Below are 20447 nucleotides of genomic sequence, written 5' to 3' on the forward strand. Positions count from 1 at the left end.
CGGTCTCAGGCCTTTCCTTGTGATGCCGCTTCCGGTCAGCCTCCACTTCCTGTCCCAGCCCAGCAGCCCCCCGACGGGGTCCTGGGACCACCCCCCCCTCCGGCCCCATAGAGACGCTGCGAGCCCCATAGCAGCTGTCTGTAAGCCCTCTCGGCCCTAAAGCAGCCCCACAGCAGCGTCCCGAGCCCCGCGCCAGGCCCACAGCAGCGACAGCAGCCACATTGGAGGCCTGCGGGACCCCCCCGGTCCTCCAGGAGCCCCCCCAGCACCGCATCAACGCCCCCAGCCCTACAGAACGCCAGCAGCCCCGTAGGAAACCCGCAGGTCCTCGACGCTCCGTCCCCGAAGGAGCTTCCCGCTCATCTTTCAGACACCCAGGGAGGTTTTTTTTTGGGGGGGGGGGGACCATGTCCCGCGGAGCAGCTGAAGGGACCCCTGTGCCTCCCCCGGGCCGACCCACGGTGTACGTGCTGCTGGAGGGGCCGCGGGCCCCCGACAGTCTGCAGGTGGTGAGGTAAGGGGGTGCGTGCTATTGGGGGGAGGTCAGGGCTCAGAGATACGGGGGGGAGTCGAGGAGGGGGGGATCCTGGGGGGGGGGGGTCTCGGGGATATGGGGGGGCGGTAAGCGCTGTGCTTCTTTTGTGGGCCGGGGGGGGGGCTGTGGGAGCAGCAATGGGGGGCAATTTGTCCATCATCCAGCGTCAGCTCCGTGCTGCCCGAATCCGGCATCGTGGCCGACATCGAGTGGGACCCAGCCGGAGGTGGAGGAGGTGCAGACAACGGGAAAGCAGCCCCCGGTGAACCCCCACCTGGGGACCCCCCCGGTCCTTTCTACAGCCTGAAGAGCCAACCGCTGCCCCACAGGTAAAAAGAAAACAAAGCAAACAAACAAACAAGAAAACACCCAACAATCCCCCCCACCCTGTATTTCTATGGCACCCTGCAGCCCCCCATTAACTCCCCTCGTGCCCCAGCACGGCTGCGGCCCCCCCGGCTCCTCCCTCTTCACGGGTGCTGCTGCGACAGCAGCTGATGCGGGCACAGGCACAGGAGCAAGAGCGCAGAGAAAGAGGTGGGGGAGGCCCCCCCGGTCCCTCTGCACCCCCCCAGGCCCCCGGCCCATCACCTGCCATAGCCGTTGGAGCCCCCCCGCAGCGGGCACCGCCACCTCACGTGCCCCCCGAGGTGCTGAAGGTGAGGAGGGAGCACCGTGGGTCGGGGGGGGGAGATTGGGGAGGTGTGTGTGTGTGCGGGGGGGGGAAGCATTGTGAGATCTGGAGGAGCTGGGAGATACGAGGGGTGTCTTGGAGCATTGTGGGATGAGGGAGTTGGGGGTCTTGGGGAGATCTTGGGGCGTTGTGGGGTGGAGAAAGGCGGGGTTGTGTTTGGAGGACGGGATTCCCGGTGTATTTGGGTTGGACTGGGGGCGTGGGGCGGGGAGTAGGGCTGGTGTTGGCAAGGATCCATACGTGTTTTGGGATGGGAGGGATTGGAGGAGGGGGGGCTGCAGGTCTTTGGGGGACTCCAGAGATGTTTTTCTCCCCCCCACCCCCACAGGTTCAGACCCACCTGGAGAATCCCACGCGTTACCACATCCGTGCAGCGCAGCGGCAGCAGCTGCGGCAATACCTGAGCTCAGCCCGCGGCCGCAGCTCACCCAGCCCACCCGCACCCCCCCCCACAGCCCCCCCCGCCGCCGCTGCGCCCCCCCATAGCCCCATGGCACTGCTGCACATCGGGGCGGGCTCCGAAAAGGAGGTGGGTGCCGTTTTATGGTGCTGTGGGGGGAGGGAGCGGCGGGGGAGGAAAGTGAACCAAGAGATCGTGCTCCAAGTTTTAGGGGTTCTGATGGTTTTTGGAGCATTTTGGGAATGTGAGGAATCGCTCGTTCCTGCTTCCCCCCCAACAGATTGATGACGTCATCGATGAGATCATCAGCCTGGAGTCCAGCTACGATGAGCTGCTCAGCTTCGGTCCCACCGACAGCGCCGCGCTGCCCAGCACGGTATGGCGGCGCTGCCCCTTTAAGGCTGCAGGGGGTGGGGCCTGTTGCAAGCCACGCCCCCTTCCCCATTCACACCCGCGCGTGTGGGCGTGGCTTGAAGCGTGGGCGTGGCCAATGCGGCTCGCTGACCACGCCCCCTGACAGATGCCCGCCCCTGCGCCCCTCCTGGAGGTCTTCAGCCCCCCCACGGCGGGCAGCAGCTCCTGTCCTGCCGAGCTGCCCTGCGTCAAGGCTGAGCTCTCTGGTATTGGGGAGGGTCTTAAGGAGGGGGGGCGTGGGGTGTTCTGGGGGGTTGGAAGGGTCTCGGGGGTGGGTGTCGTAAAGGGGTGAGTCTGGGTGGTCCCACAGAGGGGTCTGGGGGAATGGAGGAGGGTCCCTGTGAGGGCTGGAAGAGGTTTGGGGGTGGGAGGGGTCCTTTTGGGGTTGGGAGGAGTGCAGGTGGAGGTGCTGTGGTGTGTGTGTGAGGATGTGGGGCGTCCTGTAGTGTTTGGGAGGGTCTGGTGGGGTGAAGGATTTCTTTGGGTTGTGGGATGGGGGGGTTTCTGTGGGGCAGTGGGGGGGGGGGGTGATCCTGATGGCTCTCTGCTCCCCCTCACCCAGAAACAGAGGCGAAGGCGCTGCTGAAGGAGCGTCAGAAGAAGGACAACCACAACCTGAGTGAGATGAGGGGCTGCCAGTTTGTGGGGGGGGAGGGGGGGTCTCCCTGTGTGCCTGGGGGTCTCCGTGTCGGTCTGGGAGTGCCGCTGACCCCCAGCCCTTCCCAATATCCCGCAGTTGAGCGGCGCCGACGTTTCAACATCAACGACCGCATCAAAGAGCTGGGGACCCTCATCCCCAAATCCAACGACCCGTGAGTGCAGCCCGCCTCATTTCCGGGGTCCGCCGTCGCCCTTTACACCTCAATAAGTTTTGTTTTGTTTTTTTTCCTCGATGGGGGGGCTGCAGGGAGATGCGTTGGAACAAAGGCACCATCCTGAAAGCGTCGGTGGATTACATCCGTAAGCTGCAGAAGGAGACGCAGCGCTCCCGGGAGCTGGAGCTGCACCAGCAGCGCCTGGAGGAGGCGAACCGCAGCCTGCAGCTGCGTGTGCAGGTGGGGGGACGTGGGGGTGGGGTGTGGGTGGGTGGGGAGGGGGGGGGTCTCTGTGTGGGGTTTGGGAGTCGATATGGGGTGTGGAGGGGGACAGGGTGGGTTTTGAGAAGGTTACTGTGTGCGGTGGGGGAGTTTATATAGAGGTGGGGGGGGTCTTTCGGTGAGGGTCTTGTGGGGGTCTCTATGAGGTTGAGGGGCTCCCTATGGGATGAGTGGGTTGCGATGGGGCTGTGGGTTCGATATGAGTCTTGAGAGAGTCGCCGAGGGGTTGGGAGGGGGCTTTTTTTATGGGGTTAGGGGGCTTCGGTGGGTCTGAGAACGGTATTTTGGGGATGGAAAAAATCACCGTGGGTGAAAAGGTGTTGGGATGCCTTACGGGGCTGGCAGGGGGCTCTATGGGGTTGCACTGCTCACCGCCTCCCCTCCAGGAGCTGGAGCTGCAGGCGCAGCTGCACGGCCTCCCCCTGAGCCCCCCCACGGCAGCACCACTGCCAGAGGCGGGGGGGTCCGAGGAGGAGACCCCCGTTGCCCCCCCTTTCCCCCCCCCGGCCCCGCAGTGCCTGCTGGACCTGGCGCTGCCCCACGACCTGGAGCTGCCGCTGGGGCTGGGGGTGGTCGGTGGGGGGGGCCTGGATGATCTCCTGATGGATGAGGGCGGGGGGCTTGAGGCCTTGGGCCCCCCCGGGACCCTCGTGGCCTCTCCCGGGCCCTCCTGCACCTCCAGCCCCCGCAGCAGCCTTAGCATGGAGGACGACCCCTGAGCCCTCGCGTGGCCCCTTCCACCTCCGTCCTTCGGTGGGATTTGTGAGCTGTCTCTTTAAGACGAAAAAAGTCTTTTAAGGGTGTGTGTCCCTTTAAGGTGGCATCGCCGCTTTAAGGCGGTAGGCCCCACCCGCCGTGGCCCCGCCTCTCCCTGGCTCCTCCCCTGGGGGCGGGCCCTCAGGCGCAAAGCCCCGCCCTCTCGCCCTGCCTCGCTTAAAGGGGCCGCTTCCCGTTTGTTTTTTTTCCCCCTCAATTTTTTACGGAAATCTTAAAAAAAAAAAAAAAGTGGCGGAAATAAACATTTATTAACGAAACGGCGCCTGGTTTTCACAGGGGTCCCGTAAACGTAGGAGCGCGAGTTACATAGAAATATAGGTGCGGAAAAACTGCAAAATTCTACGGAGTTGGGCAAACTCCTCCGTGGAGGACCGCCGCGCAGCCCCTCCTTTCCGCAGCCCTCCCGGGCTGCCTCTCTGCTCTCCAAACTCTATGGTTCTGGCGTCACTTCCGCTTACGCCTCCGGAGGAGAGGAAGTGCGGGGGAGAACGTAAGATGGCGCAGGCGCTGTCGGCGGAGGAGTTCGAGCGGATGCAGGTGGGGGCCGGGGGGGTCCTGGGTCGGTCCGGGGCGGCCATGGGGACGGCTGTGACCCCCCCCTTCCTACCGACCCTCCCCTCAAGGCCCAATTGCTGGAGCTGCGCACGGAGAATTATCGCCTGTCGGACCAACTGCGGCGGAGCGGCACCGGTAAAGGGGCGGCGGGGGCGGCCGGGGGGGTCCTGAGGGGCTCGGGGGGGGGTCTGAGATACTGAACCCCCCCGCCCCAACCGCCCCCCTCCCCCCCATCGCAGAACTTGCGGGCCTGCGACAGAAAGTGCAGACGTTGGATAAGGATCTGGCCAAAGCCAATAAGGTGGGAACCCTCCCCCCCCCCCCACAGCTGTAGGACCGCGACCCCCCCCCGCCCCTACCGGGACGTCCCGGGGGTCTTCACCACGCCTTATTTACTTATTTCTATTCCCTCTTGTTGCTTTTTAGGCTCTCAGTAAGAGTAAGAAGGCTCAGGTGAGTGAGGGCGGTGAGTGGAGATGGGTGGTGGTTGGGGGGGGGGAGGGGAGTGGAGGCCACGTTTCTTTATGGAGATCTCGTTTATTTGAGGGGGGGTCTTTTTTGTGGTAATATCTGCATTCGGGGTGTTTTTGAGCTGTTCCCTTTTTGTTGGGGTTTTGTGGGAGTCTGGTTTTGCAAGCATGGTTTTCATTCAAGGAGAAGTTTTAAGGGGAGGGGGGGGGGGAGTCTTGGGTTTTAATTGGGGAGGGGGGGTTCTGGGTTTTAATGGGGGGGGGGGGGTTCCTGGGTCTGTTGTTGGAGAAGGGAGGTTTCCCTCAGGGAGCTTTTGGGGCAGCTTTTCAGCTTCAAGGTTGTGTGCGAGGGGTTCCTTATGAGGCTGCTCAGGGGACCCCTCAGTTTTCTCTTTTCTTTTATGAGGTGAGGGGGGGGGGAAAGGGATCGCTCAGTTGGGGGGAGGGGATACGAGTCGGGGGGCCCCCCCGGGGTCGGTGCTGCCATGGCAGGAGGTGGAGGCACTGCTGGGGGAGACGAGGATGCTGCAGGGGAAGCTGCAGAGCCAGGAGGACGATTTCCGCCTGCAGAACAGCACTTTGCTGCGGGAATTGGCCAAGGTGACCCCCCCTCTGCCCCCCCCAGAACCCTCCCCTGCCCTCCTCCCCCAGACCTGGGGGGTGGTTTGAAGGTTTCATTTAACGGGGGTGCTGTGGGGGTTCCAGCTGTGTGCGCAGATCGAGGGACTGGAAAAGGAGAACCAACGGCTGCGGGATGGGGGGGGTCCGGGACCTCCGCCCAGGGATCCTTTGGGTACTTCGGGACCCCCCCAGGATAGGGGTGATGGCGACGGGGGGGTCCTTCCAGCCCCCACGGAAGGTGAGTTGGGGGAGGTTCCAAGAGATTTGGGCAGGGGAGAGGATGTTTGCGGGGTGGGTTCTGGGTCTGATTTCCTTCCTGCAGCCCCCCAGGAGCCCCCCAAGGAGCTGCAGAGAGCAGAGGAGGGGGGGGCTGGAGGTGGGGACACCCCCAATGGGGACCCCCCAGCTTCTACCGCAGAGGTACGTTGGGTGGTGGGGGGTAGGGGGATGTCTGTAGGGGAACTGGGGGGCTGTGGGGAAGGATTTGAGAAGGGAGGAAAGGTTTGGGGGATTTGGGGAAAGTTTGGGGTGCGAATGGGTGAGGGAGAGGATGGAGACGGAGGTTGTGGGAGGAAGAATTGGGGACAAAGAGGAGTTTGCAGGGAGCAAAAAGGGAAGGAAGTGGGGGCTGGGGGGAACGTGGGGCTAAAATGGGGTTTGTTGGGAGGGGCTGTGGGTGTCTGAGTGGCTTTATCTTCATTTCCTCCCTTTTCCTCCCTCTCAGGAGGAGCTGACCCGATTGCAGGCAGAGGTGGCTGAGGTAAGGAAAAAGAGAGAAGTGTTTTGTTGGCATTGTGAGAGCTGAAAAGATTTCATTGAAGTCTTATAGGTGGTTTGTTTCCCTTGCAGCTGATGGACGAGCTGAGGAAAAAGGATGAGAGGTGAAGGGAGGGTGGCTGGGGGGGCACGGTGCCATTGGGTTGGGTTTGATTGAACCGTTTTTGTTTGTTTTCACCCAAGTTTGCAGCAGCTCCAGGCAGAAAAAGAGGCGCTGAGCAACACGCAGAGGTAGAAGTGAGCTGGGGGAGGGTCAGGGGTCCCAGAAAACCTTGGGACCCCGTCATCTCTCCCTCCTCCCTCAACCTGGACCACCCCCAGGGCAGAGGCAGAGCAGGAAATTCAGGAGCTGCAGGAGCAGAAGAGGCGGCTGCAAGAAGAGCTGGAGGCTGCGGCACAGGTTGGGGGTCCTGGGGAGGGGTTGGGAGGCTCCATAAGGGCTCTGGGTGGCCTCGCAGTCCCTATAGGATTTTTTTTGGGGTGGGGGCAGGTGGAGAAGGGGCTGCGGGAGCAGAGTGAGGAGCTCAGCCGGGAGCTGCAGGAGGTGCAGAGTCGACACGATGCCCTTCAGGCTCAGCTCCAGGTGGGGCCAAGGGGGTTTTGGGGAGGTTCGAGGGGGTCCTGAGTGCTCCATGTCCCATCCTTGGGATCCCTGGGGGGTTGGATCTGGGGTTTCCTGTGGTGAATTTGGGGTCTCCACCCTCTGCTGCCCCATAGGAGCGCTCCCAGGAGCAGGAGGAGCTGCGGCAGCGCTTGGAAGCAGCTGAGAGCACACAGGGGGACACAGAGCAGCGCCTGCGGCAGGCACAGGTCAGATCTCCCACCCCAAAACCTCATCTTTTCCACCCCAAATTCTTTCTCTGTGCCCCGACTTCTTCATCCCCCGCTCCAAATTCTCATTTCCAACCCCTGTGTTTTCGAGTTCTTTTTTCATGCCCTTAAACTTCGCTCCCCCTGCCCCAAAATCCTCGCCCCGAAACCACCACGCGTCCCAGCTATACCCCCAAATCCTCACTGCCCGCCCCCAAATCCTCACTGCCCGCCCCCAAACCCTTTAATGATCATTTCCAATTCCTGTCCCCGCCGCAGGAGCTGCTGGAGCTGCAGGCACAGGAGCACATGGCAGCCACCCGCGCCCACCGGGAGCAGCACCGGGCAGAGCTGGAGGTGGGAGCTGCGGGACGCTGTGGGGTGGGGGGTGGGAAGCAGTGCTGTAGAGCCTCAGAACGACTCGGTAGGATGCTGTAGTTGACCTCGCATGAGCCCTGCGGCGGCCCTATAGGAGCTCTGCTGTCCCCAGGGCCGTGTTGGGGAGCTGCGGGCGTTGCTGGGGGATGCAGAGCGGCAGCGGGAGCTGCAGGAGGCCGAGGGCCGGGCGCTGCGCCAGGTGCAGTACTGTTTGTCCCTCGTCCCTAAAAAGAATCCCTCTTCTCCTTCCCAGGACCCCACTGTGTTGTCTGGAGATCCTGAAATCCAACCCAGAACCCCAACATCCCACCCAGGATCCCCAAATCTTTCACAAGGACACCGATTTATTTCTCTCCCTAGTTTTTTGTCTTGGGGACCCCAAAATCTTACCCTGGAGAATTAATTACTGTGTCCCCCAGAGTTGCTGTGTTCGCAGCAACACCCCGCTATCGACCCAAACACCCCAGTATTGGCCCTAAATTCCCTCCTGCAGACCCCAACCCCCTTCTGCCCACCCCCCAGGAACTGAAAGACGTCCGGGACGGGCAGCGCATCCTGGAGAAGAAGGGCAGCGCGGCGGTGAGCCCCAAGGCTGGGTGTGAGGGGTGGGGGGATGTGGGTGGGAGGAAGGCGGGGGCGGGGGGGTGACGGGCTGCCCCCCATCTGTTTTCCCCCCCCCACACCCTTTCCCACAGCTGAAGGATCTGAAACGCCAACTGCAGTTGGAACGGAGGCGTGCTGACCGCCTGCAGGAGAGGCTGCAGGAGCTGCTGACCCCAACCCGCATCCGCTCTGGTCAGAGTTGGGGGGAGATGAGGGGGAAAGGGAAGCCCCCAAGGGGGGCACACAGCCTATAGGAAGGGGTGCTGCATTGTGTGTCCCCTGCTCTCATTGTCTTTTCTTTGTCCACTTCTCCCACCCGTCCCGTTTCAGGGCTGGAGGAGTTGGGGCTGGAGAGCGGCTCCCCAGGGCGGGGGCCAGGGGGGGACAACAGCAGCGTTTCCTCATTGGGAGGGGAGAGCTCCGCCCCTGGCAGCACGAAGGTGGGTGGGGGCGACTACGAGATGGGCTTGGCCTGCAATTGGATGTGATTTTATGTAATTTCTCACTTCTCCGTTTCCCAGTCGGGGTCTGGCAGCCCCGGGGGGGGCAGTGGTGGAGGGGTGCCCGCAGGTGGGGGGCTGTCACCAGCGGAGGTGGCCGAGCTGTTCCAGCGTCTGGCCCAGAGTCAACAGGAGAGGTGGCTGCTGGAGGAGAAGGTGAGGAGCTGGGGTTAAGGGGGAGGAGGTGAGAGGGGGCTGAGGGGATGGAGGTAAGGGAGTGGAGGGCACTGAGGTCATTAGGGAGGAAAGATATGAGGAAGGGGATGGGGAAACTGGCAGGGGTAAGGGTGTGGGGGGGCAGAATTGGGGTGGGGGGATATGGTAGGGATGAGGAAGGGATGTGGGGTGATACTGGGATGGTTTTGGGGGGCAGTGGGGACAAGCAGAGGGGGCTGGGAAGGGATTCAGGTAATGGAATGGGACTGTGCTAAGGGGGGAGGGGGGAATTGGGGTCCCACCAGGTGGGGAGTAGGAGAACGGAGGAGTACTGGAAGGGGATTGGAGGCGCTGGGATAGAAGTGGGACAAACTGCGGGCAGGGGGGGAGAGACGAGGAGCATTGTGGGGGCACGGGGGGGAGGCACGGCGGGTGTTTGACCCCCTCACCCCCCTCCCAGGTGCGGCACTTGGAGGTGAGCAGCGCATCCATGGCGGAGGATCTGTGCCGGAAGAGCGCCATCATTGAAAGCTTCGTCAGGGACAGCCGGCTGGGTGAGCCCCCCACCCCCATATCCCCCCACCCCCATATCCCCCCCACAGGGCCGGGCACAGCCCCTCACCCCTCCCATCCCAGAGGCTGCAGGACCCCCCGTTGCCCCCCGGCGTGGGGCGGGGCCGGGGGAGGAGGGGCTGCGGGAGATGAACAAAAAACTGCAGAACCTCCTGGAGGAGCAGCTGACCAAAAACCTGCACATGAGCCAGGTGGGCGGGGTCTAAGGGTGGGCGGGGCCTACGGGTGGGTGGAGCTTTGGCCTTTCTGTGCCCTGTTGTGTGGCCTTATGGGCGTGGTCTCGCATCTTCAAGTGGGTTTGGTCTGTTGGGGGCGTGGCTTGTATTGACCCCGCCCCTCCTTTTTCCATCCCCAGGACCTGGAAATGCTCTCCCAGGAGCTGGCGCGGCTCCGCCATGAGAGAGCTCCGCCGTGAGTGACGGCCACGCCCCCAAATGGGAAGGATCAGCCGAAGCCCCGCCCGCTCCCCGCTGCTGTACAAAGTTCTGCTGCTCGGGCCCACCGCGGTGATGTGGCCGCTTTAAGGGGGCGTTGCCGTTTTGAGGGGGCGGAGCATGCGACCCCCGTTCCCCGCCTCAATAAAGTGCTCCAATCCGCTGCCGATGCGTCATTGGGGGCGGGGCTTGGAGGGCGGGGCGGTGTCCAATCCGCGCGCGCTTGCGCCGCGTTGCCATAGTGCCCTCCCTGTGACGTCACTTCCGGGCAGCAACCCGGATGTTGTTGCCGCCGCGGTGGCCGCAGGACGGGGACGCGCTCGGCGCGGCGCTCCGGATCGCCCCGAACTCCGCTCCACAGCCGCGGGGCCTGCGCCGTGACGTCAGCGCGGTGACGTATAACGCTTCTCCGTTCCCACCCGTCCGCCGGGCGGCGGCGGCCCTAAGGCCGCCTCCATGGCGGCCCCGGGGGGCGGGGCCTGCGGGGACGAGGAGTGCGAGGTAGTGCGCGTGCGCGTCCAGGTGAGGGCGGGGCTCGAGCCCGGGGCGGTCACGTGGGGGGAGGGGAAGCGGCACGTGAAGTTGGGGGGCGTCGGTCACGTGACGGCGCCGGGCAATGAGGGGCGAGCGCGGGAGCGACGAGGCGACGTCTCCACGGCAACGCGGCCCGGCGCGGTCTGAGGCGCCGCCGCCATTTTGTGCGCAGAAGACCGAAGGGCCGCAGCCGCCCGAGTTCCGCTCGTTTGCCGTGGACCCGCAGATCACCTCGCTGGACGTCCTGCAGCACATCCTGGCTCGCGCCTTCGACCTGCAGGGGTGAGCGCAGCCCTTTATCCTCCAGCTCAGCCCTGCGCCGGGCCGATGCCTGACGCGCTGTGCCCACAGGAGGAGGAACTTCGCCCTCAGCTTCGCAGCCCGCGACGCTCAGGGCCGGGAGAGCTTCGTGCCGCTGCTGAGCGATGGGGACCTGGCAGCCGCCTTCACAACTGCCCGGCCCGCCCTGCGCCTGCGCCTGGATGTGCGCCCGGCAGCTGACTGTGAGCAGGAGGAATGGGGGGGCTGGGGGTGCGTGGAGAGCCCCCAGGTTTGCGCTGACGCTGCCCCCCCACCCGCAGGCCCGCTGCTGGAGGACTGGGACATCATCAGCCCTCGAGAGGTGGCGGCTGCTGAGCCTTCTCTGCCCCCCGCGGCCGAGCGCCGCTCTCTGCTGGCCGCTGCTGTGCCCTTCACGCAGGCGCTGTGGGCGCAGGTGGGCTCCGCACCCCTCGGCTCCTTAACCCGCTCAGTTGCACCCCAGCTCCCTCCCAGCATCTCACTGTACCCCCCTGTTTATTGCCAGCACTTACGGTGTTTCTCTGCCCCTGTTCCCCACGTTCCCACTTCCTTTTTAACTTTCTCAGTAGTGCTTTATTAACTGTTGGTCCCCGTAGTGCTTTCAATGTCCTATCAAGGCTCCTGGTTTACTTCCAGTCCTTCTGTGTATTTCCAATTCCTCTCCCAGTTGCCCCACAGTCTTCTCCCATCGCCCCAGTCCCCCCAGTTCGCTCCTAATCCCTTTCTAGTGCCACAAACCTCTCTCAGCATCCCTGCAATCCCTCTCTAGTGCTCTGTCTCCCATTCTACTTCCCCCATTGCCACCCAGTTACACCCTGGCCCCTTTCTTTTGTCTATAGACCCGCTCCCCAACATCTCCCAGTCCCTCCCAGTGCCACCAGTTCCCCTTCTAGGTGGGCCGGACGTTGGCTCGGGCGCAGGCAGCTTTGGCCTGGTCCGACAGCACTTCCCAGACCCCCACCTCGCCGCCATCCACCCCCCCTCCACCTTGTGCCCCGCTGAGCGACGCCGACCTGCGCTCCTACCTGGGCCCCGGTGGGCGCCTGCTGCGGCCGCACGACCTCCGCCTGCACGTCTACCATGGCGGCGTGGAGCCCGGGCTGCGCAAGGTGGGCTCAGAGCTGTTTCACTCACCCCTTGTTGTCCCCAAATCTGAGTTCTTTTGCCCTAATTTCTCCTTGTTCCCTCCCCAGAAAGTGGTGTGGGCTCCAAGTTGTTTCACCTACTCCTTGTTGTCCCCAAATCTGTGTTCTTTTACCCCAATTCTTTGTTGTTGTTCCCCAAATGGTAGTGTGGGCTCAGAGCCTTCGCGCTCACCTCTTTTTGTCCCCAAACCCGCATTCTTTTGCCTCAGTTCTTTGTTGTTTTCTTCTCCAAAGCTGGTGTGGACTCAGAGCTGTCTCACCCACCCCTTGTTGTTTCCAAATCCGCATTATTTTGCCCTGATTATTTGTTGTTTCTTCCCCAAAAGGTGGTGTGGGCTCAGAGCCATCTCAGCCATCCTTTTTCGTCCCCAAATCCACGTTCTTTTGCCCCAGTTCTTTGTTGTTTTTTCCTTCAATAGCAGGGTGGGCTCAGAGCCGTCTCACCCACCTCTTTTCATCCCCAAATCCGCCTTCTTTTGCTCGAATTCCTCTTTGTTCCCTCCCCGAAGGTGGTGTGGCGTTACCTGCTGAACGTTTTCCCCGCCGGGCTGTCAGGACAGGAGCGCCTGGCCCACCTGCGACGCAAAGCCGACGAATACACGGCGCTGAAATCCCTGCTGGCCTCGCGGGCGGCCCCGGCAGAGCTGGCCTTGGTGGCAGCCGCCGTGCGCAAGGACGTGGTGCGCACCGACCGCGGCCACCCCTACTTCGGGGGTCCCGAGGAGGGGCACCCCCACCTGGCGGCGCTGCAGGCTCTGCTCACCACCTTCGCTTTGGGCCACCCGCGCCTCTCCTACTGCCAGGGAATGTCGGACGTGGCCGCGCCGCTGCTGGCCGTGCTGGACGACGAGGCCCAGGCCTTCCTCTGTTTCTGCTCCTTAATGCGGCGTTTGGGGCCGCGCTTCCGCCCTGGGGGCCGAGGTTTGGCCCGAGCTTTTTCCCACCTGAGGCGGTTGCTGCGTCGTGCGGATCCGCCCTTCTGGGCCTTCCTGGCCGCCCGCGGCGCCCACGATTTGCTCTTCTGTTACCGTTGGCTGCTGCTGGAGCTGAAGCGCGAGTTTGCCTTCGAGGACGCGCTGCGGGTGCTGGAGATCACCTGGAGTTCCCTGCCGCCCGCCCCACCGCCGCCCCCCGAGGGGATCCCGCTGCTGGGAGCGCCCCTGGGGGCACGCAGGGCACGGAGGGGGCTGCGGGAGAGGAGGGGGATGCGGCCTCGGCCTCCCCGGCGCCGGAGGGAGAAGCGGGGAGGGGGCGTCCAGGAGGGTCCCGGCAGCTCCGAGGACAAACTGAAGGCTGAGGGATCGGAGCCCGTCGTCTGTGGTTCCAACACATGCAAAAATGATGGACTGGAGGATCCCAAAATCAGTAGGGAATGTTTTGCTGTCCTGAAGAAGCTCGCAGATGTTTCCGCTCCAGAGGTTTGTGCCCAAGCCGACGTCTCTGGGAAGGCTCGTGAGAACAGCAAAGCGATCTCAGCAGATCTCAAGGGCTGCAGGGGAGGCGTTGGAGGCCCTGAGAGCCTCGAAGACATCGGCACAAAGAGCGGCTCTGAAGGTCTGAGCGTCTCCAAAGCGGCGCAGACCCCAAAGGAGGTCGGGGGGAACCCCAGTGAGGTCGGTGGCGACTGCAGGGAGATGAGCGGGGAGCTCAGAGGGGCCGGCAGGAGCTCCAGCATCCAAAAGGAAGTTTGTGAAGAGCCCAGAGAGGCTGGCGGGGATCTCAGCGATACCAAAGAGGTCGGCGAAGATCCCACGAAGGTTATCAAAGATGATAAAACTCCCAAAGAGGTCAGAGGGGACCCTAAAGGGATTGGTGAAGTCGCCAAATGGGTCGGCGAGGACCCCAGCGCTGCCAAAGAGTTTGGTGAAGACCCCAAAGAGGTCAGTAGTGACCCTGGAGAGGTCGGTGAAGACCCCAAAGAGGTCAGTGAAGGCACCACCATTGCTGGGGAGCCCGGCGAAGATCCCACAGAGGTACGTGACGACCCCACAGACCCACACAGCGACCCTGCGGCTGTGGATGCGAATCCCACCGTATTCAACACGGCCGCCGATGCCCCGGAGGATCCGTGGGCAGGAGGCTGGGCTTGGGAGGACTCGTGGTCCTCCTCTTCCTCCTCGTCCTCCTCCTCTTCCTCGGAGGAAGAAGAGGTGGGCGTGGAGGACGACGGGGCACCGCTGCCGCCGCCAGCAGAGCTGGGCCAGGGGAATCCCTTCCTGCTGTTCGTGTGCCTGGCCATGCTGCTGGAGCAGCGGGAGGCGGTGATGGCGCGGGCCGGGGACTACAACGAGGTCGCCATGCATTTCGACCGACTGGTCAGGAGGCATCAGCTGCCCCGCGTCCTGCGCAGGGCCAAGGGGCTCTTCGCCCGCTACCTGGAGGGCTGGGGGGGAGCGGCTCCGGGGAGCCCCACGCGTGGGTAGGGGGGACCCCATGGGGGAGTTGGCGGGTGAGGGGGGGGGGAACCCGACGGGGGTTGTAGGCTGAGGTGGGAGTGCTGAGTTGGTGTGGGACCCCATAAAGACCCCATGGGGGGTCTTTAGGTTAATATGGCAGCCTCGGATAGAGCTCGTGGGGAGCAACCCCGTATAGACCCTATGGGGAGCAACCCCGTATAGATCCTATTGGGGAGCTGGAGATGGAGGTGGGACCCCGTAAAGACGCCCATGGGGACTCATGAGGTTAATATGGCAACCCCATATAGACCCTATTGGGGAGCTGGAGATGAAGGTGGGACCCCATAAAGACCCCCATGGAGACTCATGAGGTTAATATGGCAACCCCATATAGGCCCTATGGGGAGCTGGAGATGAAGGTGGGACCCCTTAAAGACCCCCATAGGGACTCATGAGGTTAATATGGCAACCCCAGATAGACCCTATGGGGAGCTGGAGATGGAGGTGGGACCCCATAAAGACCCCCATGGAGACTCATGAGGTTAATATGGCAACCCCAGGTAGACCCTATTGGGGAGCTGGAGGTGGAGGTGGGACCCCATAAAGACCCCCATAGGGACTCATGAGGTTAATATGGCAACCCCAGATAGACCCTATGGGGAACTGGGACCCCATGGAGACCCCATGGAGATGCCTGGGTTCATATGGGGACCCTACAGAACCCCTGTGGATGCAGAGGCCCCCCAGCTCTCCCCACATCCCACGGAGTGGCCACAGAGCCCAGCGTAGCCCAGTGCCTCCCAGTACAAAGCACTACAGCGTCCCAGCTGGGAGCTGCCCTGAGTTGGACCAGTATGGACCAGTATGGACCAGTACTGCTTCCCAACTGGGATCACTGCACCAACATCCGCGCGGCCTTCGGCCCCCCAGCACGGATCAGCACAGACCAGTATGGCAGCTCAACTGGAACTCCGTCTGCGAGGCCTTGCATCATCCCAGTAAAGACCAGTACAGACCAGTACAGCGTCGTGCCCGGGATCTTCTCACCTGCGTGGCCTTGTGTCTTCCCAGTAAGGACCAGTACAGACCAGCTGGGCTTCCCAGCTGGGATCTCATCTGTGAGTTCTCCCAGTACGGACCAGTACACACCAGTTCCTGTCCCCAGGTGCCTTTTGTCCCGCCTTATTTATTGTCCCCCCCTCCCCCCGCTATGGGGCACCGATGGCACAAATAAAGCTGAGGCCTGGCAGCCGTGGGCTGTGGATTGCAGTGTGGACCAGAGGGCTCCTGTATGGACCGGGGGTGGGAAGGGGGCTTCAGCGTGAGACCCTCCCAGTACAAACTGGGGATGGTGGTTGGGATCCCGGTCTGTACAGGGAGGGGAAAGGAGCTCCAGTCCCATTACGGACTGGAAATGCCCCAGTATGGACTGGGAAGGGGTCGTGGTTGCTGATGTGGGATAAGAGGGGGAGGGGAGATGTGGGGGTCCCCGGGGGGAGAGGGGGCCGTTCTGCCACCCCCGCTCTGAGCCTCCCAGTTCCTCCCAGTCGCCCCAGTTCCCCTCCCAGGCCGGAGGTGACGTCCCCGCGGCCGCGGGGCTCGGGGTGCTTCCGGGTGGAAGAGGACCCAGCGAAGGCCCCAGGGGTGGAGAGGGTGCTGGGGGGGGGTCCCGGGAATTGGGGGGGTGCCACGATGAGCCGGGGGGGGCGGGGGGCTGCCCCAGCAGCTGAGAACGTTGGGTCGGAGCTGCTGCAACAGCAGGAAAACCTGCAACTGTTTGAGCTGCTGGGCCGGAAATGTGTGGTGAGGGGATGGGGGGCCCTGTGGGGTGTAGGGGGGGCCTTGGGGATCCCGTGGGGGGACTTATGGGGTGTGAGGAGTCCCAAGGGGGGGTCCGGTGGGGTTCTTGGATTCCAAGGGAGCTAAGAGGGTCCAGCGGTGCTGGGAGTGGGGGGGACTTAAGGGATCCTGGGGGGGCTGAGAGGGTCCTGGGGGGGGTAAGAGGGTCCCGGAGGGGGGGTTAGGGTTATTGGGGGGATGTTAATGGTGCTTACAGGTATGGGGGGGATCTCACATGGAAATCCTGGCTGGGACTTGTGGGTTTCTGGGGTTCTTTGTGGTGGTGGGATGGGGAGGGGGAGGGGGGTCCTATGCTCACTGGGGTGGGTCTGTGGGTTTCTGGGGTCCTTTGTGGTGGTGGGATGGGGATGGAGAGGGGGTCCTACGCTCACTGGGGGGGGGTCTGTGGGTTTTGGGGTCCTTTGTGGTGGTGGGATGGGGATGGGGATGAGGATGGGGAGGGGGTCCTACGCTCACTGGGAGGGGTCTGTGGGTTTCTGGGGTCCTTTGTGGTGGTGGGATGGGGATGGGGATGGGGAGGGGGTCCTACGCTCACTGGGGGGGGTCTGTGGGTTTCTGGGGTCCTTTGTGGTGGTGGGATGGAGATGGGGATGGGGAGGGGGTCCTATGCTCACTGGGAGGGGGTCTGTGGGTTTCTGGGGTTCTTTGTGGTGGTGGGATGGGGAGGGGAGGGGGTCCTACGCTCACTGGGGGGGGGTCTGTGGGTTTCTGGGGTCCTTTGTGGTGGTGGGATGGGGATGGGGATGAGGATGGGGAGGGGGTCCTACGCTCACTGGGGGGGGGTCTGTGGGTTTCTGGGGTCCTTTGTGGTGGTGGGATGGGGATGGGGATGGGGATGGGGAGGGGGTCCTATGCTCACTGGGAGGGGGTCTGTGGGTTTCTGGGGTTCTTTGTGGTGGTGGGATGGGGATGGGGAGGGGGTCCTATGCTCACTGGGGGGGGTCTGTGGGTTTCTGGGGTCCTTTGTGGTGGGATGGGGATGGGGAAGGGGTCCTATGCTCACTGGGGGGGGGTCTGTGGGTTTTGGGGTCCTTTGTGGTGGTGGGATGGGGATGGGGAGGGGGTCCTACGCTCACTGGGGGGGTCACTGGGGGTGTCTGTGGGATCCGCCATCCCCACTCATCCCTTCCTCAGACCCTGGCGACGGCCGTGGTGCAGCTGGTGCTGGCAGAGCCGGGGGGGGGCGCGGGGGGGTCCTGGGCCAAGCGGTGCTGCGGCGTCGCCTGCCTGGTGAGGGACAGCAGCCGGCGCTCCTACTTCATCCGTCTGTACGGGCTGAGGGTGAGTCGGGGGGGGGGGGGGTTGGGGAGGGGGGCACTCAGACCCTGTGCTGTGTGCGGGGCTGTCGCTATTTGGGGTGGGGTCTCATTTTGGGGCGCTGCGTCGTGGCGGCCGTTCCTGGGGCAGCGGAGGGAGGGAGGCCTATTTGTGGGGGGGGCTGAGGAGTGGGGGGTGTTTGTAGGGGGGCTGAGCTGCGGCTGTGCCCCCCACATCCCCCCCCCCCAGGCCGGGCGCCTGTTGTGGGAGCAGGAGCTGCAGGCACAGATGGGGTACGGAGCTGCAAGGCCCTTCTTCCACACCTTGAGCTGCGAGGTGAGGGGGCGGGGCTACGGGCGAGGGGCGGGGCTACGGGCAGGGGGCGGGGCTAGGAGGTGTGGGAGGCTAAGAGGATCTGGGTGGGGTTAAGGGGTTGTGGGCGGGGCTATGGGGTTGTAGGCGGGGCCGATGCCTTTTGGGCGGGGCTAAACATACGTGGGTGGGATGATATGGCTGTGGGCGGGGATAAGGAGGTGTGGGCGGTGCTAAGAGGACACGGGCGGGGGTTAAGGGGCTGTGGGCGGGGCCAAATCCTTGTGGGCGGGGCTAAACATATGGGGGCGATATGGCTGTGGGTGGGGCTAAGAGATATGGGAAGGGCTAAGATGATCTGGGCGGGGTTAAGGGGCTGTGGGCCGGACTTTGTGGTTGTGGGTGGGGCTAAGAGAACATGGGAGGGGTTAAATTTCTGTGGGCGGGGTTAAAGGGGTGTGGGCGGGACAAAGAGGTTATGGGCGGGGCCGAGGCCTTGTGGGTGGGCATAAACATATGTGGGTGGGGCAATATGGATGTGGGCGGGGCTAAGATGATATGGGCGGGGCTAATGGGGCTGTGGGCGGGGCTAACCGTGTATGGGCAGCGCTGCGGGCATGCAGGTGGTGCTAAAGGTGGGTGGGTGGGACTCAAGGCGTTAAGAGGTGGTCGGTGTGTGGGACCTGCTGGCTGTGGGAGGGGCTAAAGCGCAGGGGGCGGGGCCTCACAGGAGGGCCAGGCTGGACTGAACTTCGCGGACGAGGCTGAGGCGGCCGCCTTCGAGAAGCTGGTGCAGGAGAGGCTGCGGCGGCGCCAGCAGCGGGCAGGTGAGTAAATAGGGGGGGGGGATGCAGAGCCCCGGGGCTCCACCGCATTCTGCTCAACCCCTCTCCCTACAGAGACCCGGCAGCTCCCACCCCCGCCGCCTCCTGGTGATGGTGAGTCCCACCCCTCGTGTAGGCTGGGGAGCGGGGTTGGGGTGGGGGGCACAGGAGCATGGGAGGGGGGCACGGAGTGCACGCTGATCCCCTCCAATGCAGAGCGTCGTGGGAGCCTTCCCCGCCCTCCGCCGGCCCCTATGGACGGCAGTGGTGAGTGCCTGCCCCATAGCTTGGAGACTTCCTATCCCATAGGTTTTTTTACCCTTGAAGGGGCCCCCCAAACCCGCAAACCCCCTCTGCTACTCCTGCAGCGCCATCGTTGCCAGCTGTGCCCATCGCCAACCCTGACATCACAGCCTCCCGCTACCGAGGGCTGCCCGGCCCCACAGCAGGAAGCCCCACGGCGGGCAGTGAGCGCAAGAAGGGCCGCAAGAAAATCTCCAAGGCCGACATCGGAGCCCCGTCTGGCTTCAAGTGAGTACGGGGAGGGCGATGTGGGGCTGCTGGGATGATATGTGGACACGTGGAAGGGGGAAAACGTGGGGCTGGGGGAGATGTGAAGCACTTCTGAGTCCCCTCTGTCCCCCAGGCACGTCGGCCACATCGGTTGGGATCCCGCCAATGGCTTTGATGTATGTATGGGCTGTGTGTGTGTGTGGGGTGGGGGTTGTGAGGAACCCCTCACGTGGAGCACAGGGGTCCTAAAGGTCTGTGTGGGTGCAGACAGCAGCGCTGGACCCTGACCTGCGGGCTCTGTTCGCACGCGCTGGCATCAGTGAGGCGCAGCTGGCAGACGCTGAGACCTCGCGCCTCATCTACGACTTCATCGAGGGGCAGGGGGGGCTGCAGGCCGTCAAGGAGGAGATGCGGCGCCAGGGTGAGCCACGCGGAGCCCCCCCACAGAGCTCCATGGGGACACCGACGCCTACAGACCCACCCCGTGGGTGCCCACGACACCATTAACACCGCCATTGACGCCTCTCCTTGCAGGCCCGCAAGGCAGAGGTGGTACCCCACCTCCTCCTCCTCCTCCCTCCGGACCCCCACGGGCTCGCGGCGGGTCGCTGCCTCCCCCCCCACCGTCTGGGGGTCCTCCACCCCCTCCACGTGGGGGGCCCGGCCCGGCTTCCGCCCCTCGGCCCGTGGCTCCGCCCCCTCCGCGAGGCTCCGCCCCTCCGTCTGCCGCCGCCTCTGTGGCTCCGCCTCCTCCGCCCCCACCGCTGCCCCCCCCCAGCGGGAGCCCCTCCGTGGTGGGAGGCCCTCCTGGATCGCGGGGGGCACTCCTGGATCAGATCCGGCAGGGCGTGACGCTGAACAAGGTGGGGAGGGGCTGCGGTGCCCGGGGGTCGGCACGGGGGGGTGGGGGGGCCGTAATGCCCTGAGGGGCACAAAGGTGGAGGTGGGGGCACCCGGGCTTCGATTCCACGGCATCGGGCGATGCCCGGCCGTTGCAATGGGGTTGGTTGGGGTCCGGGTCTCTGCGGGCTCAGCTCTGACCAACCTCCCCTCCATCCCGCAGACCCCCGAAGCCCCCGAGGGCGGCGCTGGGGGGGGGGCGGCGGGAGGGCTGGTGGGCGCTCTGATGGATGTGATGCAGAAGCGGAGCCGCGTCATTCACTCCTCAGGTGAGACACTGAAATCCCACCTCCCCCCCTCCCCCCCAAATCACGGCGGTGCCCCCCCTGACTCCCACCGCCCCCCACAGACGAAGGAGAGGACGGCGACGAGGACGACGAGGACGAATGGGATGAATGACGGCTCCGCAGCGCCCCCTGGCGGCCGCAGCGCTTTGCGCCCTCCGCCCGATCCCCAATTGGAAATAAACGGCGGCGGATGAGCGATTAATTATCGCAGCAGTGCCCGTTAATGAGCTCTAGGAGGGATTGAGCGTCGTTAATTGGCGTAAGGAGGGTTCACGGCCTCAGCCCAGTTAATCGATGGATGATAGGTGTAAAGCTAATTAACAAC

At 63.9% G+C, this 20447-nt stretch overlaps 4 protein-coding genes across 8 annotated transcripts; all 4 read left to right on the plus strand.

Moving 5' to 3' along the window:
* The first annotated feature begins 31 nt into the window (after positions 1-31).
* LOC104916862 (transcription factor E3-like) lies at positions 32-4332 on the plus strand. Of its 3 annotated transcripts, XR_014880813.1 has the most exons (11): positions 32-514; positions 700-864; positions 975-1194; positions 1558-1758; positions 1910-2005; positions 2150-2249; positions 2606-2662; positions 2780-2855; positions 2951-3098; positions 3527-3940; positions 4194-4332. XR_014880813.1 is itself a non-coding variant. In XM_085215354.1 (10 exons), exons 1-10 carry the CDS (start codon positions 408-410, stop codon positions 3857-3859), a joined length of 1503 nt encoding a protein of 500 aa, XP_085071480.1. In that variant the 5' UTR covers positions 33-407; the 3' UTR covers positions 3860-4174. The 3 variants fall into 3 exon arrangements, 2 of the variants coding, with proteins under 2 accessions (XP_085071480.1, XP_085071481.1); XM_085215354.1 differs by lacking the exon at positions 4194-4332 and having other exon boundaries at positions 33-514; positions 3527-4174; XM_085215355.1 differs by lacking the exon at positions 3527-3940 and having other exon boundaries at positions 34-514; positions 4194-4329.
* GRIPAP1 (GRIP1 associated protein 1) lies at positions 4323-9957 on the plus strand. 2 transcript variants are annotated; one of them, XM_085215349.1, is made up of 22 exons: positions 4323-4454; positions 4541-4607; positions 4712-4773; positions 4899-4925; positions 5435-5542; positions 5648-5801; positions 5886-5983; positions 6288-6323; positions 6413-6444; positions 6524-6571; positions 6662-6740; positions 6831-6923; positions 7058-7150; positions 7430-7507; positions 7641-7727; positions 8051-8107; positions 8224-8323; positions 8462-8571; positions 8653-8787; positions 9248-9341; positions 9424-9551; positions 9716-9957. In XM_085215349.1, the coding sequence occupies exons 1-22, from the start codon at positions 4350-4352 to the stop codon at positions 9773-9775; spliced, it is 1851 nt and encodes a 616-aa protein (XP_085071475.1). In that variant the 5' UTR covers positions 4323-4349; the 3' UTR covers positions 9776-9957. The 2 variants fall into 2 exon arrangements, with proteins under 2 accessions (XP_085071475.1, XP_085071477.1); XM_085215351.1 differs by lacking the exon at positions 9424-9551.
* A 72-nt stretch (positions 9958-10029) lies between these two features.
* Positions 10030-15438, plus strand: TBC1D25 (TBC1 domain family member 25). 2 transcript variants are annotated; one of them, XM_085215348.1, is made up of 6 exons: positions 10030-10316; positions 10501-10610; positions 10680-10831; positions 10910-11043; positions 11522-11737; positions 12283-15438. In XM_085215348.1, the coding sequence occupies exons 1-6, from the start codon at positions 10251-10253 to the stop codon at positions 14194-14196; spliced, it is 2592 nt and encodes an 863-aa protein (XP_085071474.1). In that variant the 5' UTR covers positions 10030-10250; the 3' UTR covers positions 14197-15438. The 2 variants fall into 2 exon arrangements, with proteins under 2 accessions (XP_085071474.1, XP_085071473.1); XM_085215347.1 differs by lacking the exon at positions 10030-10316 and having other exon boundaries at positions 10339-10610.
* WAS (WASP actin nucleation promoting factor) lies at positions 15024-20324 on the plus strand. Its single transcript, XM_085215366.1, has 13 exons — positions 15024-15118; positions 15738-15972; positions 17164-17310; positions 17536-17622; positions 18329-18425; positions 18498-18536; positions 18639-18689; positions 18791-18953; positions 19069-19111; positions 19203-19356; positions 19470-19798; positions 19999-20104; positions 20185-20324. The coding sequence occupies exons 1-13, from the start codon at positions 15024-15026 to the stop codon at positions 20232-20234; spliced, it is 1596 nt and encodes a 531-aa protein (XP_085071492.1). The 3' UTR covers positions 20235-20324.
* Positions 20325-20447: the final 123 nt, after the last annotated feature.

This window comes from Meleagris gallopavo, unplaced genomic scaffold, assembly GCF_905368555.1.
Source record: "Meleagris gallopavo unplaced genomic scaffold, MGAL_WU_HG_1.1 scaffold_20, whole genome shotgun sequence".
Lineage (NCBI taxonomy): Eukaryota > Metazoa > Chordata > Aves > Galliformes > Phasianidae > Meleagris > Meleagris gallopavo.